Consider the following 13,875-nt stretch of genomic DNA (forward strand, 5'->3'; position numbering starts at 1 on the left):
TTTTTTTGGTTTTTTTTTTTTTTTTTTTTTTTTTCTGTTCTAAGGGTTTTGGAATCCTCTTTTGGATTGGGCTTGGTTTTTGATTATCTGGGTGTGTCGCTTAATTTCGTCTAGGTCTCGTTTCGTTTCTGGATTTGTCGAAAGTAATTGATATTAGTAGCTCCTTCAGGATTGTTTTAGCTGAATGGCCCGGTTGGTTCTACCATGCAAGGGCGTTGGATTGGCAAGGAATAACCTCTTGGGTTTGATCTCATCTGCTCCTGTGATTACCCATTTCCCAGTTTTTGCTTCATTTCTTTTCTTTATGTTTGTTGTTGTATACACTTATCTTAGAGAATGATGGGTTTAGTACCATCTCTGATTAGTTTCCTTATCATTTGGGGCTGTAAAATGGCTTGGTCTGATCTCATGCTATGTTTTATGTTACAAACAATTGAGAATTTGAGCTTCTTTGGCTACTTTCCATCTTCTTTATGCAAATTAGTTCATGAAATCTTGTGTACATGAAACTTCAAATTGGGAAAGTTGAGCATGCACTTGTTCTTCATTTTCGTCTGTAAATAAAATTACCGACGCGGTGATTTTGCAGGTTCGAGCTTCACATCGTTGTGTTAATTCATTTGGAATTTCGGTTAAACGTGGTAGTAGACAGAGGCCTTTATTTACTTCACAGGTTCTTGCAACTTTCATCATGTTTTGGTTTTTCTTATCATTGATAGACACATTACCTATCATTGTTCGTTATACGCGCTTCGAATTTCTGGGTTTGTAAGAAGTGTGGGACGTTTCTAAAGATTTCATTTATTGTGCTTTTTCCTTTTCAGGTGAAATCTCGACAGAATTATCGATTTCCATACCATTTACCGTTCGTAAGCGCTCTTATAACTTGATATATCACCACTTATTGGATTTTACCATTAAAACTTCTCCTTTTGGACATGCTAACCATTTAAGTTTCTAGCTTTTCAGAACGTATTAGTAGATTTTTTCAAAATGTTAGCTAATTATGTTCACCGTCCAACTTTTTTCAGGGGGCTAAACAATCGAGTAGGAAGCTGATTTGTTCAGTTGCAACAGAAGCATTGCAAGAAAAAGGTGAAGAAAACAAAATGGGTACACCTAAAGAGATATTTTTGAAAGATTACAAGATGCCCGATTACTATTTCGATACGGTATGCTAATATTAACTTAATTTTGGATTTGAATCTTTCACTGTGGCCGTTTCTTACAACAAAAAAATAAATTCTATAGGTCGATTTGAAGTTTTTGTTGGGCGAGGAGAAAACAATCGTCAATTCAAAAATAACGGTGTTCCCTAGAGTTGAAGGTACTTGGAGTTCCAACTAACTGTCGTCGTAATATACTGTTAAGCACTGTTGTTAGCTATGAAATTTTCGGTATTTCATCTGTAAACGTGGTTCCTCTATTGTTAGCTTTTCACAATCAATTCAATTGTTTCGACTTTTTGGTTCAGGATCCAAATTTCCTTTGGTTTTGAATGGGGATGATGTGAAGTTGATATCAATTAAGGTCAACAATGAGGACCTCAAGGTAGATTATTGTACGGTTTAGATATACGTTCTCAAGTGCATACGTTCTCGAGTGTATTTTTAACTGCCTATGCAAATTGCTCGGATGAATCTAGTTGCCTGCATATCATATTTGATGTAATGGCAGACCCCCATATAAAATTTTATGGACTTATTGTTCTTATTTCATCTTTTATACTCCGAAATTAGGAGGATGATTACGTTCTGGACTCCCGCCATTTGACAATCCTATCACCGCCAACCGGTTCTTTTACTTTGGAAATTGTCAATGAGATATGTCCTCAGAACAACACATCTTTAGAGGTAAACATACATTTGTTGTTATTTGTTATTTTTTGCCTCGAAACTCTAGAACTGACCATGAATTTCCTTTGGATGAAGGGACTCTATAAATCATCTGGAAATTTCTGCACACAATGTGAAGCTGAAGGTTTCCGGAAGATCACATTTTACCAGGTTCGGGTAGTTCGTTTTAATGATTTCTCTAGATCTGTAATTTAGGTCATCCGACAATGAACTAATGCACCGTGAATGTTGAGCAGGACCGTCCTGATATAATGGCGAAGTACACATGTCGCATAGAAGCCGATAAGTCATTGTACCCAGTCCTGCTGTCTAATGGGAACCTTATAGAACAGGGTGATTTAGAGGTGAACTTCATTTTACACGACCGGATAGCATATTTGATTATGCTTTTGTTAAATGTTCATCACAAGCACTCTTTCTGCAGGGTGGAAAACATTATGCCCTTTGGGAGGATCCCTTTAAGAAACCCTCTTACTTGTTTGCTTTAGTAGCTGGCAAGTTGGCAAGCAGAGACGATAGTTTTGTTACTCGTTCCGGTAGGAAAATCTCCTTGAAGATATGGACCCCAGCTGAAGACGTCCCCAAGACCGAGCATGCGATGTATTCTTTAAAGGCTGCTATGAAATGGGATGAAGATGTTCGTATTTTCGTATATCAATACATTTTTCATTGATTTGCATGCAAGCAATATACTGTATTTAATGCAACGTCGATTTGTTTTCGTCTGTTGAAAACAGGTTTTTGGACTAGAATATGATCTGGATCTCTTCAACGTTGTGGCCGTTCCCGATTTCAACATGTGTGTTGTCTATATTTATTAATTTTTTTTCTTTTTTGCTTTTGTTTCTGTTCATTTTGTCGATTCTGATCTCTTTTTTAATGAACCAGGGGAGCCATGGAAAACAAGAGTCTGAATGTATCGTCTCTTGAACTTTGTTTCTTTTGCGACCACGTGTCTGATTTAAATTTCAAATTCATGCCATTTCCTTTTCTTTGTTAACAGATATTCAATTCAAAACTTGTCTTGGCGTCTCCGGAGACTGCTTCTGATGGAGATTATGCTGCCATATTAGGAGTGATCGGCCACGAGGTTTGTTATAAAAGCTTTGTCGATCAAGAACTGTGAATCGCGTTTTCTTGAATACTAAAGCAGAGTTTTAACGACCACATGATAACGTGTTTTTTTTAATATTGTTTTGCAGTATTTCCACAACTGGACCGGCAACAGGTTGTTTCTCGAACCAATATAATCTCGAAGTTTATATGTCATATGTTGTGTGTTTTCCTTGATGCATTTCTTATTTCCTATCCATAATCCCATCTCACTAGAGCACGTATTCCAGGTTTGTGCTCCGTTTTATACTACTGCTGACAGAATTAATATATATATATATATACGTGCAGGGTGACATGTCGTGATTGGTTCCAGTTGAGCTTGAAGGAAGGCCTTACTGTTTTTCGTGATCAGGTATGATATTTACTCCTTGAGATATTTACAACGTTGAATAAAATACCCGATTGGTCCTTGGAAACTCTTCACGTTGCCTCGACTATAGGAATTTTCATCTGACATGGGAAGTCGTGCTGTGAAAAGAATTGCTGATGTTTCAAGACTTCGAAACTATCAGTTCCCACAGGTTTGTACCATGTATCAACTTTTTGAGATTTTCATAACCGCGCACGCGCACGAAATGTATCATACTTAATTTTTCTGCAGGATTCTGGTCCCATGGCTCATCCGGTTCGACCGCACTCCTATATCAAGGTTAATAGTTATATATATATATATATATATATATCGACTTCTTTTCTGTATATGTCTATTTCATTATGACAGATCTCCTAATGGTTTAATCCCATCATTCTACAGATGGACAACTTTTACACAGGAAAGTGTTGTTCTTTACGGGTTTGCTCGAAATTCTCGCTATTTTTTTGTTTCTTTTCTTCAATGTTTACTGATGTAGACTTCTTTTTGAACCTTGGCTTCTTAATTTTCGTCTTCTATCAAGTTATGTTCTGACACGGGCCCTGTACCAACTTGAACATGCAGTGACGGTACGCTTTATCGTCTAGTCTTTACACGCTGTAGCCTGTAATGCTCGTTTTCTTCTCTTTCTATGATGAGTATCTAATTTTTTATTTCTCTTTACAGGTGTACGAGAAGGTTTGACTTTTGAGCAGAATGTTTCCTCTTTTTCTCTCGGTCGAAAAATATCGATATTGAACAATTAACGTCTTGTGACCTTAGGGTGCTGAAGTTGTGAGGATGTACAAAACCTTATTGGGAAGTCAAGGATTTAGAGAAGTAAGGGTTGAAGATACTTCAAACTTGTTTATGATAGCTCTCAGCTTTAAGAACTTGGGTAATCAAAGCTGTTTATATCTCAGGGCATGGATCTTTACTTTAAGAGACACGACGGTCAAGCTGTTACCTGTGAAGATTTCTACGCTGCAATGCGAGATGCGAACGATGCCGATTTTGCTAACTTCTTACTATGGTGTTCATTGCTATCCGACTTCATTTTGAATTTTACTCGATACGAAATATTTATGGTGCTTATAAATAGAACTAAATACAGGTACTCTCAAGCTGGGACTCCTCAAGTTAAAGTTACATCGTCGTACAATTCCGATGGTCGAACGTTTACTCTGAAGTTCAGGTATATAACTCGTTCGATGTTGTGGACCTTCTCTGATCTTGTTTACGAGTTATGCTTAGCGGTTCCAATTCGACAGGCAAGAGGTTCCACCAACTCCTGGGCAGGCAGTTAAAGAGCCAATGTTTATACCTGTTGCTCTTGGTTTGCTAGACTCATCTGGCAATAATTTGGGTCTCTCCTCCATATATCATGATGGGGTGTTGCAGTCTATATCCGACAACGATCAGCCCGTCTACTCCACAGTCCTCAGGCTGACTAAGGTTAGCAGAGAAAATTACATTATTCGGTGATTGTTTCATTTACGAACTACGTATGAGCTAGATTTATATATAGCTATGGTAGACTCCATTTGGCCAATGAAGGTAGTCGAACATGCGCTCACTGCTAGGTTCTCTTTGGGCTTTTATTTTCGGGCTTCTCCTCAAGGTTTTTAAAACGTGTTTGCTAGGGAGAGTTTTCTACACGTTTATAAATAATGTTTCGTTCTCCTCCCCAATTGATGTGGGATCTCGTACTTGGACTACCACTTGCTTGTTTTTTGAGTTGATGATTTCATTTGCTAAGAACTGGATATTTAGGAATTAGGACACCTTGTTTTTCGATATCTATTGTTCGCTACGCTTGATGCAGAAAGAAGAAGAGTTTGTCTTCACCAATATACCGGAGCGGCCAGTTCCATCTTTGCTTAGGGGCTACAGTGCTCCGGTCCGTATGGAAACCGATCTAAGTGACGATGATCTATTTTTCCTTCTTGCCTACGATTCGGACGAGTTCAACCGGTTTGTGTTTATTTCAAAACTTTTAAAGGTTTATCCAGTAGAACGACTAACTATTAAACCTCGTCTTTCTGGTCGTTTTGTGATTTAGTTGGGAGGCTGGACAAGTGTTGGCAAGGAAACTGATGCTCCAACTGGTGTCTGATCACCAACACAATAAGACATTGGTTCTTAACTCGAAGTTTGTGGAGGGTCTGAGATCCATACTTACTGACTCGAGCTTGGATAAGGTATGTCGGGCACTTAGTTTTGTACGTCGGTTTTTTGTAGTTTCTTATTTTCCGTTCTTTCGTTGGACCGACGATGACACTTCATGACCATTTCTAATCCAGGAATTCATTGCAAAAGCGATAACTCTCCCTGGTGAAGGGGAAATAATGGACATGATGGAGGTTGCAGATCCTGATGCTGTTCATGCCGTTCGAACTTTCATTAGGAAGCAACTGGCCAACGCACTGAAAGCCGAGTTTCTCGCCGCAGTACGAACTTTTCTGAACCTGCAATTTAATGAAGTCTGAATACTCTTGAAGTTTAAACTATTTGATCTGTAAATAAACTATCTTTAATCTTACAGGTAGAAAACAATAGGAGTTCAGCAGCATATGTGTTTAACCATCCCGAACTGGCCAGGCGTGCTTTAAAGAATACTGCTCTCGGTCTGCTCGTGGAAACTAATTTTATGCTCGAACTACTGGCTCCATGAACTTTCTAAGTCAACTAATATCTTCATTTTCTTATGATTTTCAGCATATCTTGCATTACTTGAGGATGCAGAGACTGCCAACCTTGTGCTTAATGAGTATAAGAACGCCTCGAATATGACCGACCAATTTGCAGCTTTGGTGGCTATAGCCCAGAAGCCAGGAGAAACTCGTGACACGATTCTCGCTGACTTCTACGCCAAGTGGCAGCATGACTATTTGGTTAGTTGCTACTTATTCTTTTCTTCCCATTCGATGATGTAGCGTAACTCGAAGTAGTTTATAAGTCTTGTTCTCAGTTTTAGACTGTTGGATTGCTTGGTTGGTTCATTCTAAAAGGTCTATATTCGAGTGTTAGGTTGTGAATAAATGGCTTGCTCTTCAAGCCATGTCAGACATTCCTGGTAATATTGAGAATGTCAAGAACCTCCTAAATCACAAGGCGTTCGACCTGCGAAATCCAAACAAGGTCTATTCTTTGATTGGAGGTTTCTGTGGATCGACCGTCAACTTCCACGCGAAGGACGGGTCGGGCTATGAATTCTTGGGAGAAGTTGTAATGCAGCTAGACAAAATCAATCCCCAGGTGACTGTTCTTCCTTCAACCATAGAATCGAGTTGAGACGTGATATGTATATTCGTCTCTGATTGATGTGTTGATTCTTAGGTTGCCTCTCGAATGGTGTCTGCGTTCTCGAGATGGAAGCGTTACGACGAACACCGACAAAATCTTGCTAAGGTAACGTTGGTTTTCATGATTGAGTATCAGCTGGCATTTGGTTGCGTTAAAATATGCGATTGATGAAGATGATGATGATATCTACAGGCACAACTGGAGAAGATATTGTCTGCCAATGGACTGTCTGAAAATGTGTTCGAAATTGCATCAAAAAGCTTAGCAGCTTGAGAATAATCTTAGGATTTGTGGGTTCATAATAATAATATCACCACTTCCACCTTCAATGCTGGTCGATGCGGCGGCCTTCGTTCGTTCGTTCAAGTAATGCCTTGTTTGATAACGATTTCATTTTAGTTTCAATTTATGAATTTTATGTTTGTTTCTTACTTCCGAGTTTATATTTGAATTCTTTGTCAAATTAAAAAAAAAAAAAAAAAAACGTTTTTTTGTTTTGTTTTCAATACTAGAATCGGTTTTCGAAGTCATGGATAGAAAGTGAAATTTTTCGCCTTGTTTTTTTGTGATGGCCGCGTAAATGAGTTGGTATGTAGGGAGGGTGAGGGTCTTCGTTGTTAGTAGTTAAGACAATCAGATAAACCTCGTTCTCGAGCAAGAAACAAAAAATGCAGCAAAATGTCGGGGTCATCAGATAAAAAATTAAAATATAAATTGATCTTTTATTTTCAATTCTTATATATTTTTTTAAAATATGGTTGATTGGATGGCATTTGAAGATTTTTTTAATTACAATTATGCCCTTTTTCTTTTTTTACATTTTTTTTCATTTACTTTATTAATTACAATTACAATTAATTACAATTAAAAAAGAATAAATATATCTTTTTGTCAATTTTGCTTCCCCATTTTGTTAAACTCTTAATTTTTTTATAATTTTTTTTTTAAGATACCTTTAAACTAAAAATAATAATAATAAATAAATAACGTCTTTAAACTGTTTTGAAAAGTTAAAAAATACCCTTCTTGTTTGCATATGGACGAAAACCATACACGTTTCAAAAACACAAATTTTTAATATAATATTAATATCCTTAATTTTTTTTTAAAAAGTAATTTTTAAATGATCTATGAAATGTAGATAGACTATTGTCATTCGTCACAGTCGTACTTTTAATGGCAGCGGACTTGCGATTGTGCGGCACTCATTTTCCAACGACAAGTGAGCTAAGCCAACGGCCAAGCGATGTATGCTCGAGCGTCTGGCCTAGAAGGTTTTAGAGATTTTCGAAAGAGATTGTAATGACCCTAGATTTCCACATATCTAGAGTCGTCATTAACGTCTCATGCTCATCTATAATGCGGAAATATAACTCTTACATGAACAAAAGAGATTGTAATGACCCTGACCCTAAATTTCTACGTATCTAGAGTCGCCAACGTCTCATGCTCATTTATAAAGCGGAAATATAACTTTTACATGAACATCATTTATAATGTAAACTTCGAAAAAGGTTTAAAACAACTTTTTCTCTGGAAGACACAGTATGGTATTACGTGTTTAAATACAAAATACTAAAAATTTAAAGATAATAAAAACAAATACAAAATAATTTAAAACAATAGAATGCAAAACAACCTATTATAACTTAAAACTCAGTAAGTGGTCCCACTATAGGGGCTATGCAAATGCAAACACATGCAATCATGATTTAGGGACCTATCTCTAATCATCTTAGGGGTGGCTTCTAGTCTCGGACAAATTGGATGTGTAGTACTTCCCTACACACGACTCACACGTGCGAGTGTGAATCCCCAGGGCGCTCGCACACCCCCTGGACCCTCTGGTCAAGCTAATCTGTAGCGACGTTTGGAGGTCAGCGGAACCCCATAGTGTCATGCGCCTCATGAACACCCTCATCTATGAGCGTTCGCATCTGTGCGCATTCGCGCTCATCTTCTCTAGAGGAAGTAGTCCTATGCTTATGAACATACAATATGCATGAGGTTTCTCTAAATCCATCATAATGTCTCTTCTGACACAACCATCTAGTCTCATCTCTTTGTTACTCTAGGTAACACATACTCGTAGATATTTATATTAATATCATTTTCACGCTCTTAGGGTTGTGTCCTATGTCGATCTAACGACATGATGCAATATGACACTCATCATCATATAACATGCTCAATATGGAAAACATCATCATATTAAGGTAAATGTCACACAATCATCATACTCATCATATTGCCACAAAGTGCATCAAACATATCAAGTACGACATTCATCACCACGCATCATCATAACTCATGTACTGCATCGTATGACATAGTTCATACATCATAACTCATACAATTTTTAGCCTATCCTGGAGTAAGGCCACTTGGCTGATTAGCTTATATTGGTGTCACCAATTTATCCTTGATGAAAGTTCGATTTTTCCCTTTGTATCCAAGCCAACCTATATGAATCCATGGCATCAATTTCATGTTCAATTCTCTAACTCATACAATGGTTTATGTGCTAAACTTCATGCTAGTATTAAAGACTTTGCATGGATAAGGTCTTGAAACGTTGTAATAGACATCTAAGTATATATACATATTATATATATATTCTATTTATATTAAAATTTCATTTTGTATTTTTATTTCGACTACTTTCTTACTTAATTATATTATTGGTCAATTCGGATCCATTCTTACCCCACTCTTCCCTCTTTTTAGTTCTTTTCTGCTCTCTTTATTCTTTTTTCTCAGTATGCCTTTCATGTATTTTCTTTTGAGTTCTTTCTTACTCTCTTTGTTTATTTATTTATTTTTTTTTTTTTTGCATTTCTTCTTTTCTTTCTCTCCTTTTGATTTTGCTTGTTAATTTAATTTTTTTTAAACATAATCTTTTCTTTCTCTCGGTACTGTATTTACTTCTGATCTTTCATTTTCTACCTCTGTTCTGTATTTTTTTTTTTATGGACAGATATTAGCCAATCTAAATAAATGGGCAGGTAACAAGAGATCTAATGATTAATTAGATAAAGGGAAAGGAAATCTGATTTGGATAAATGAAAAAGAGATCTAAAAGATAACTTAGGATAATAACAAAGCAAGATCTCTCCAATAATTAAATCTTCAGATCTCTTGTGTTGTTGGTATTTTTCTTTTCTTTTTTATGGAGGAACTACAGATGCTCTGATTTGGATTTTTGACTGATGAGTTGGTTGAGGAGAGATAGTTGGGAGAGAAAGAGGGGTTAGTGGAGAGTAGTTAAAAGGAAAATTATTATTTTAATTATTTAATTATTTAATTATTATTATTCTTTTTTTGGTCGTTACAGAGATGTTATATAAGCTACGTATGCCCGAGCCTCTGGCCAGAAGGTTTTAGAAAACGAGGATAAAGGTTACAATATTTTAATTAATTCGAGGAAAATAAAATTATTATGGAAAGGCTGACGTCACTCTAGACAGAAAGAAAGGGAGAAGTTGTTATCGTCCATAAATGCTTTGAGGAAAAGTTAGGCAAAGGCCCTAAATTGGAGGGTGCCCCAACTACAAGTTCGGCATCTTTAATTTCTTTTTCTTTTTTTTTTTTTATTTGAGAAAATGACGTCATATGACGGTACCTGCTATTCACTTCGTAAGAATGAAAACTATCCCTACAAACTAATACGATTCCTTCCAACATCCTCTGTTCTCTCACGTACATCCCGAAAAACTTCCTAACAAATCACTCAACATAAAATTCTTTCAAGTAAAGCACGTTTAACCATAAATTTCATTTCATTTTAAGCCTTTCTTAGTCATCATATTCTCAAAATCGCTCTCATTCAGATGTGGTCTCGGTTCATTCCTCATGTATATATACTCAATCAAAATGTTAAATATTCAAATTTCTCTATCTAATATCTCGAACTCAAAATGGAAACAAAGATCTTGGAAGAGTTAATTATATTAAAAGTATATAGACATAGGTCGATAGTTGCACGAGAATTAATTTTCTTTATCACATTATTATATTTACACATATGAATTATGTCCAATTTTTTTTTAATTATTTTTGTCACATGTTAAGTTTTTCCTTTTAAAATATTTCTTTTATTGAAAGAACATTAATTTTAAATTGTAAATTATTAATATCATGAATTCCATATCTATAACCTAAAATTTATCTCCATCAACATTTATTAGCTTAGGGTTTTTTCTTTTAAATAATAAATAACTAAATAAATTTTATATATTAAAAAATAAAAGCCACACCCTTAATTAAGTAATTCCTTCTTTATGAATTGATAGACACTTGCAACTCCCTAGTTGTAATTTTTTTTTTTAATTTTATTTTAATAATTATATAACTAATATTTATTTATTTATATATTTTAAAATTTTCGCTCATTTTATATAAATTAATGCGCTGCTCTTATCAACTAGATATGTCAACGGGACGTGGAAAGCTAAGAGAATTTTTCATTCCTGTCTACCGACTTAATTTCTAAAAATTCAAATTTCAATATTACAATATAATTATCGATAAATTATTTACTCTAATCGTAATTTAGATAAATTCGGTCTTATTATTGTTCTCCATTTAAATGGAGATTACTCGCCAACTTCGGGGCGGGTCCCTGAATAGACGTTTGTATAGAATAAAGTTTTTGTTTATACTAAAAAAGGAAGATTAAAAAGGATAATATAAAAGGACATGAAATTAAAATTTTAAAGTGCGATGATAATTAGGTCTTCTTCTCCAACTACATCGGGTGGTATTAATGGCTATGGATTCATCAGCCTGGTTTATAGGGTCGTCGTCCCCGTCCTCGTCTTATACAAAATCCTCGAATGAACTCGTTCAACTGTAATTTATGCCTCCCCATTAATGTCCTTCTCTCTCCTCTCTTTCTCTCTCTAGACTCGCCATTATAAATAGCTTTTTCATCATCCCCACCCAATCACTCCCAAAAATGGCTTTTCTCCTTCTCTTTTTCCTTTGATTTTGAAATGGATGCGGCGGCGCTGGTGGCGGCGTTGGGCGGCGCGGTGGTGGCGTACTTTATTTGGTTCTTGAATATCCGACGGTCCTTGAGTGGGCCACGTGTTTGGCCGCTATTGGGCAGTCTTCCTGGGCTGATTAAGAATGGTCATCGAATGCATGACTGGATTGCAGAGAATCTCCGGTCGACTGGCGGCACGTACCAGACTTGCACGTGTGCCATTCCGTTTTTAGCTAAGAAGCAAGGTCTCGTGACGGTCACGTGCGACTCGAAGAATCTTAAGCATATTTTAAAAACCCGGTTCGAGAATTACCCGAAAGGGCCGAATTGGCAGGCTGTGTTTCATGATTTGCTTGGTGATGGAATCTTCAATTCAGATGGCGACACATGGTTGTTCCAGCGTAAAACTGCTGCACTGGAATTTACCACTAGGACTCTTCGCCAAGCCATGGCTCGTTGGGTTAGCCGAGCTATTAAGAATCGGTTTTGTCCGATTCTTGAGTCGGCTCAATGTCGTGCTAAGCCGGTTGATCTACAGGACATTTTGCTTCGGCTTACATTCGATAATATTTGTGGGTTGACTTTTGGTAAGGATCCACAGACTCTTGCGCTTGAATTGCCTGAAAACAGCTTTGCGCTAGCTTTCGATCGAGCCACTGAAGCCTCATTGTGTCGCTTTATTTTGCCTGGCTTTATCTGGAAGCTAAAAAAATGGCTCCGGCTCGGGATGGAGGTCACCTTAACCCAAAGCCTCGAGGACACGAATCAATACCTGAAAAATATCATCAAGACACGTAAGCTCGAGCTGTCCAGTCAGCACCATGTGGACAATAGTGGGACACCTCACGACGACTTGCTGTCAAGGTTTATGAAAAAGAAGGAATCCTACTCAGACGAATTCCTCCAACACGTGGTGCTTAACTTCATCCTAGCTGGACGAGACACGTCATCGGTCGCACTGAGCTGGTTCTTTTGGTTGGTCAGTCAAAACCCAAGAGTGGAGGAAAAAATCCTCATCGAAATATGCACCGTTCTGATGGAGACACGTGGCGAAGATATATCCACGTGGGTTGAAGAGCCGTTGGGATTTGAAGAAGTGGATAAATTGATTTACCTGAAAGCTGCCTTGTCGGAAACTCTTCGACTTTACCCATCGGTGCCGGAAGATTCAAAACATGTGATAAACGACGACGTTTTACCCACCGGAACTTTCGTCCCCGCCGGCTCCTCTGTTACGTATTCAATATACTCAATTGGTCGGATGAAATTCATATGGGGGGAAGATTGTTTAGAATTCAAACCAGAGAGATGGCTGTTGGGTTCAGATAAGGACAAAATTGAGCTTCAAAATACTTATAAATTCATTGCTTTTAATGCCGGACCAAGAATATGCTTGGGGAAAGATTTGGCTTACTTGCAAATGAAGTCGATTGCGGCCGCGGTGTTGCTCCGACACCGCCTGACGGTGGTTGCCGGCCACCGTGTGGAGCAGAAGATGTCGCTGACATTGTTCATGAAGTATGGACTTAAAGTTCAGTTGCAACCCAGAGATTTGGGGCATGTGGCGGAGAAGATTAGACAGACAACGGCGGAGACGGTGGCGACCGCGGAAAATATGGCTGTCTTGTGAGAGTATTGTTGTTGATTTTGAAGTACTTGGAAGTTGCACAAAGCTCAAGCAACTTATTCACAAAAGTGTAATTTATTTTTGAAATGTTATTAATAATTTAAATGAAAAATATTCCAAATTTATTTTCACCCGAGTTTAATATGACAATAGTTCGATGTCTTATACTTGGTAGTGTTTCTTTTGGTTCAACAAATAAGAGTATAGAGATTTTAAACTCGAACCTCGCAAAGGGCAATCAAAATTTTAGCTTTCGGGAGTGTAGTAGGGATGTGAACCTTCAACCTCAGGTAATAAGAATTTTAACTTCCAACCTCGGGAGGTGTAGTAGAGCTATGAACCTCTAACCTCACAAGACAAGGGGATTTGAACCTTCGGACTTCATTGGATATGAGTATATGAACCTCACAAGACAAGGGGATTTGAACGTTCGACCTCATTCGATACGAGTATATGAATCTCACAAGATAAAGGGATTTGAACCTTTGACCTCACTAGATGTGAGTATATGAGCCTAATAATAAGACAAGGGGATTTGAACCTTATACCCCTTATATGAACCTCCCATCTCACATGACCTTACCACAGAAGTAGTAAAGTAACTTCGACCCTAAGGGGGGTATAATAGGAA

At 37.3% G+C, this 13,875-nt stretch overlaps 2 protein-coding genes across 4 annotated transcripts in view; both read left to right on the forward strand.

Moving 5' to 3' along the window:
- Positions 1 to 7,061, forward strand: part of LOC111435691 (puromycin-sensitive aminopeptidase-like) — an 8,208-nt gene extending 1,147 nt beyond the window's left edge. Inside the window, exons 2-33 of one of the 3 annotated variants that reach the window (XM_023073161.1) lie at positions 168 to 262; positions 590 to 673; positions 825 to 869; positions 1,032 to 1,172; positions 1,252 to 1,327; positions 1,475 to 1,551; positions 1,740 to 1,853; positions 1,932 to 2,006; positions 2,093 to 2,200; positions 2,281 to 2,493; positions 2,594 to 2,655; positions 2,745 to 2,772; positions 2,860 to 2,946; positions 3,059 to 3,084; positions 3,261 to 3,324; positions 3,413 to 3,493; positions 3,574 to 3,621; positions 3,727 to 3,745; positions 3,910 to 3,914; positions 4,012 to 4,023; positions 4,108 to 4,164; positions 4,248 to 4,357; positions 4,439 to 4,519; positions 4,596 to 4,779; positions 5,150 to 5,298; positions 5,387 to 5,525; positions 5,628 to 5,774; positions 5,870 to 5,951; positions 6,043 to 6,218; positions 6,355 to 6,582; positions 6,664 to 6,735; positions 6,823 to 7,061. In XM_023073161.1, the coding sequence (XP_022928929.1) occupies positions 185 to 262; positions 590 to 673; positions 825 to 869; positions 1,032 to 1,172; positions 1,252 to 1,327; positions 1,475 to 1,551; positions 1,740 to 1,853; positions 1,932 to 2,006; positions 2,093 to 2,200; positions 2,281 to 2,493; positions 2,594 to 2,655; positions 2,745 to 2,772; positions 2,860 to 2,946; positions 3,059 to 3,084; positions 3,261 to 3,324; positions 3,413 to 3,493; positions 3,574 to 3,621; positions 3,727 to 3,745; positions 3,910 to 3,914; positions 4,012 to 4,023; positions 4,108 to 4,164; positions 4,248 to 4,357; positions 4,439 to 4,519; positions 4,596 to 4,779; positions 5,150 to 5,298; positions 5,387 to 5,525; positions 5,628 to 5,774; positions 5,870 to 5,951; positions 6,043 to 6,218; positions 6,355 to 6,582; positions 6,664 to 6,735; positions 6,823 to 6,903 (2,949 nt within the window). In that variant the 5' untranslated portion in view covers positions 168 to 184 and the 3' untranslated portion in view covers positions 6,904 to 7,061. Of the gene's footprint in view, positions 1 to 167; positions 263 to 589; positions 674 to 824; positions 870 to 1,031; positions 1,173 to 1,251; positions 1,328 to 1,474; positions 1,552 to 1,739; positions 1,854 to 1,931; positions 2,007 to 2,092; positions 2,201 to 2,280; positions 2,494 to 2,593; positions 2,656 to 2,744; positions 2,773 to 2,859; positions 2,947 to 3,058; positions 3,085 to 3,260; positions 3,325 to 3,412; positions 3,494 to 3,573; positions 3,622 to 3,726; positions 3,746 to 3,909; positions 3,915 to 4,011; positions 4,024 to 4,107; positions 4,165 to 4,247; positions 4,358 to 4,438; positions 4,520 to 4,595; positions 4,780 to 5,149; positions 5,299 to 5,386; positions 5,526 to 5,627; positions 5,775 to 5,869; positions 5,952 to 6,042; positions 6,219 to 6,354; positions 6,583 to 6,663; positions 6,736 to 6,822 lie in introns of those variants that run through there. The other 2 variants (XM_023073162.1, XM_023073163.1) reach the window with 2 other exon arrangements.
- A 4,438-nt stretch (positions 7,062 to 11,499) lies between these two features.
- LOC111435593 (cytochrome P450 86A7-like) lies at positions 11,500 to 13,295 on the forward strand. Its single transcript, XM_023072999.1, has one exon. It carries the CDS (start codon positions 11,625 to 11,627, stop codon positions 13,245 to 13,247), a length of 1,623 nt encoding a protein of 540 aa, XP_022928767.1. The 5' UTR covers positions 11,500 to 11,624; the 3' UTR covers positions 13,248 to 13,295.
- The last annotated feature ends 580 nt before the right edge of the window (positions 13,296 to 13,875 follow it).

This window comes from Cucurbita moschata, unplaced genomic scaffold (genome assembly GCF_002738365.1).
Source record: "Cucurbita moschata cultivar Rifu unplaced genomic scaffold, Cmos_1.0 Cmo_Scf00050, whole genome shotgun sequence".
Classification (NCBI taxonomy): Eukaryota; Viridiplantae; Streptophyta; class Magnoliopsida; order Cucurbitales; family Cucurbitaceae; genus Cucurbita; species Cucurbita moschata.

What these genes read in the sequence shown, in the direction of transcription:
- LOC111435593 (XM_023072999.1), top strand. Translation starts at nt 11,625, where the DNA reads ATGGATGCGGCGGCGCTGGTGGCGGCGTTGGGCGGCGCGGTGGTGGCG.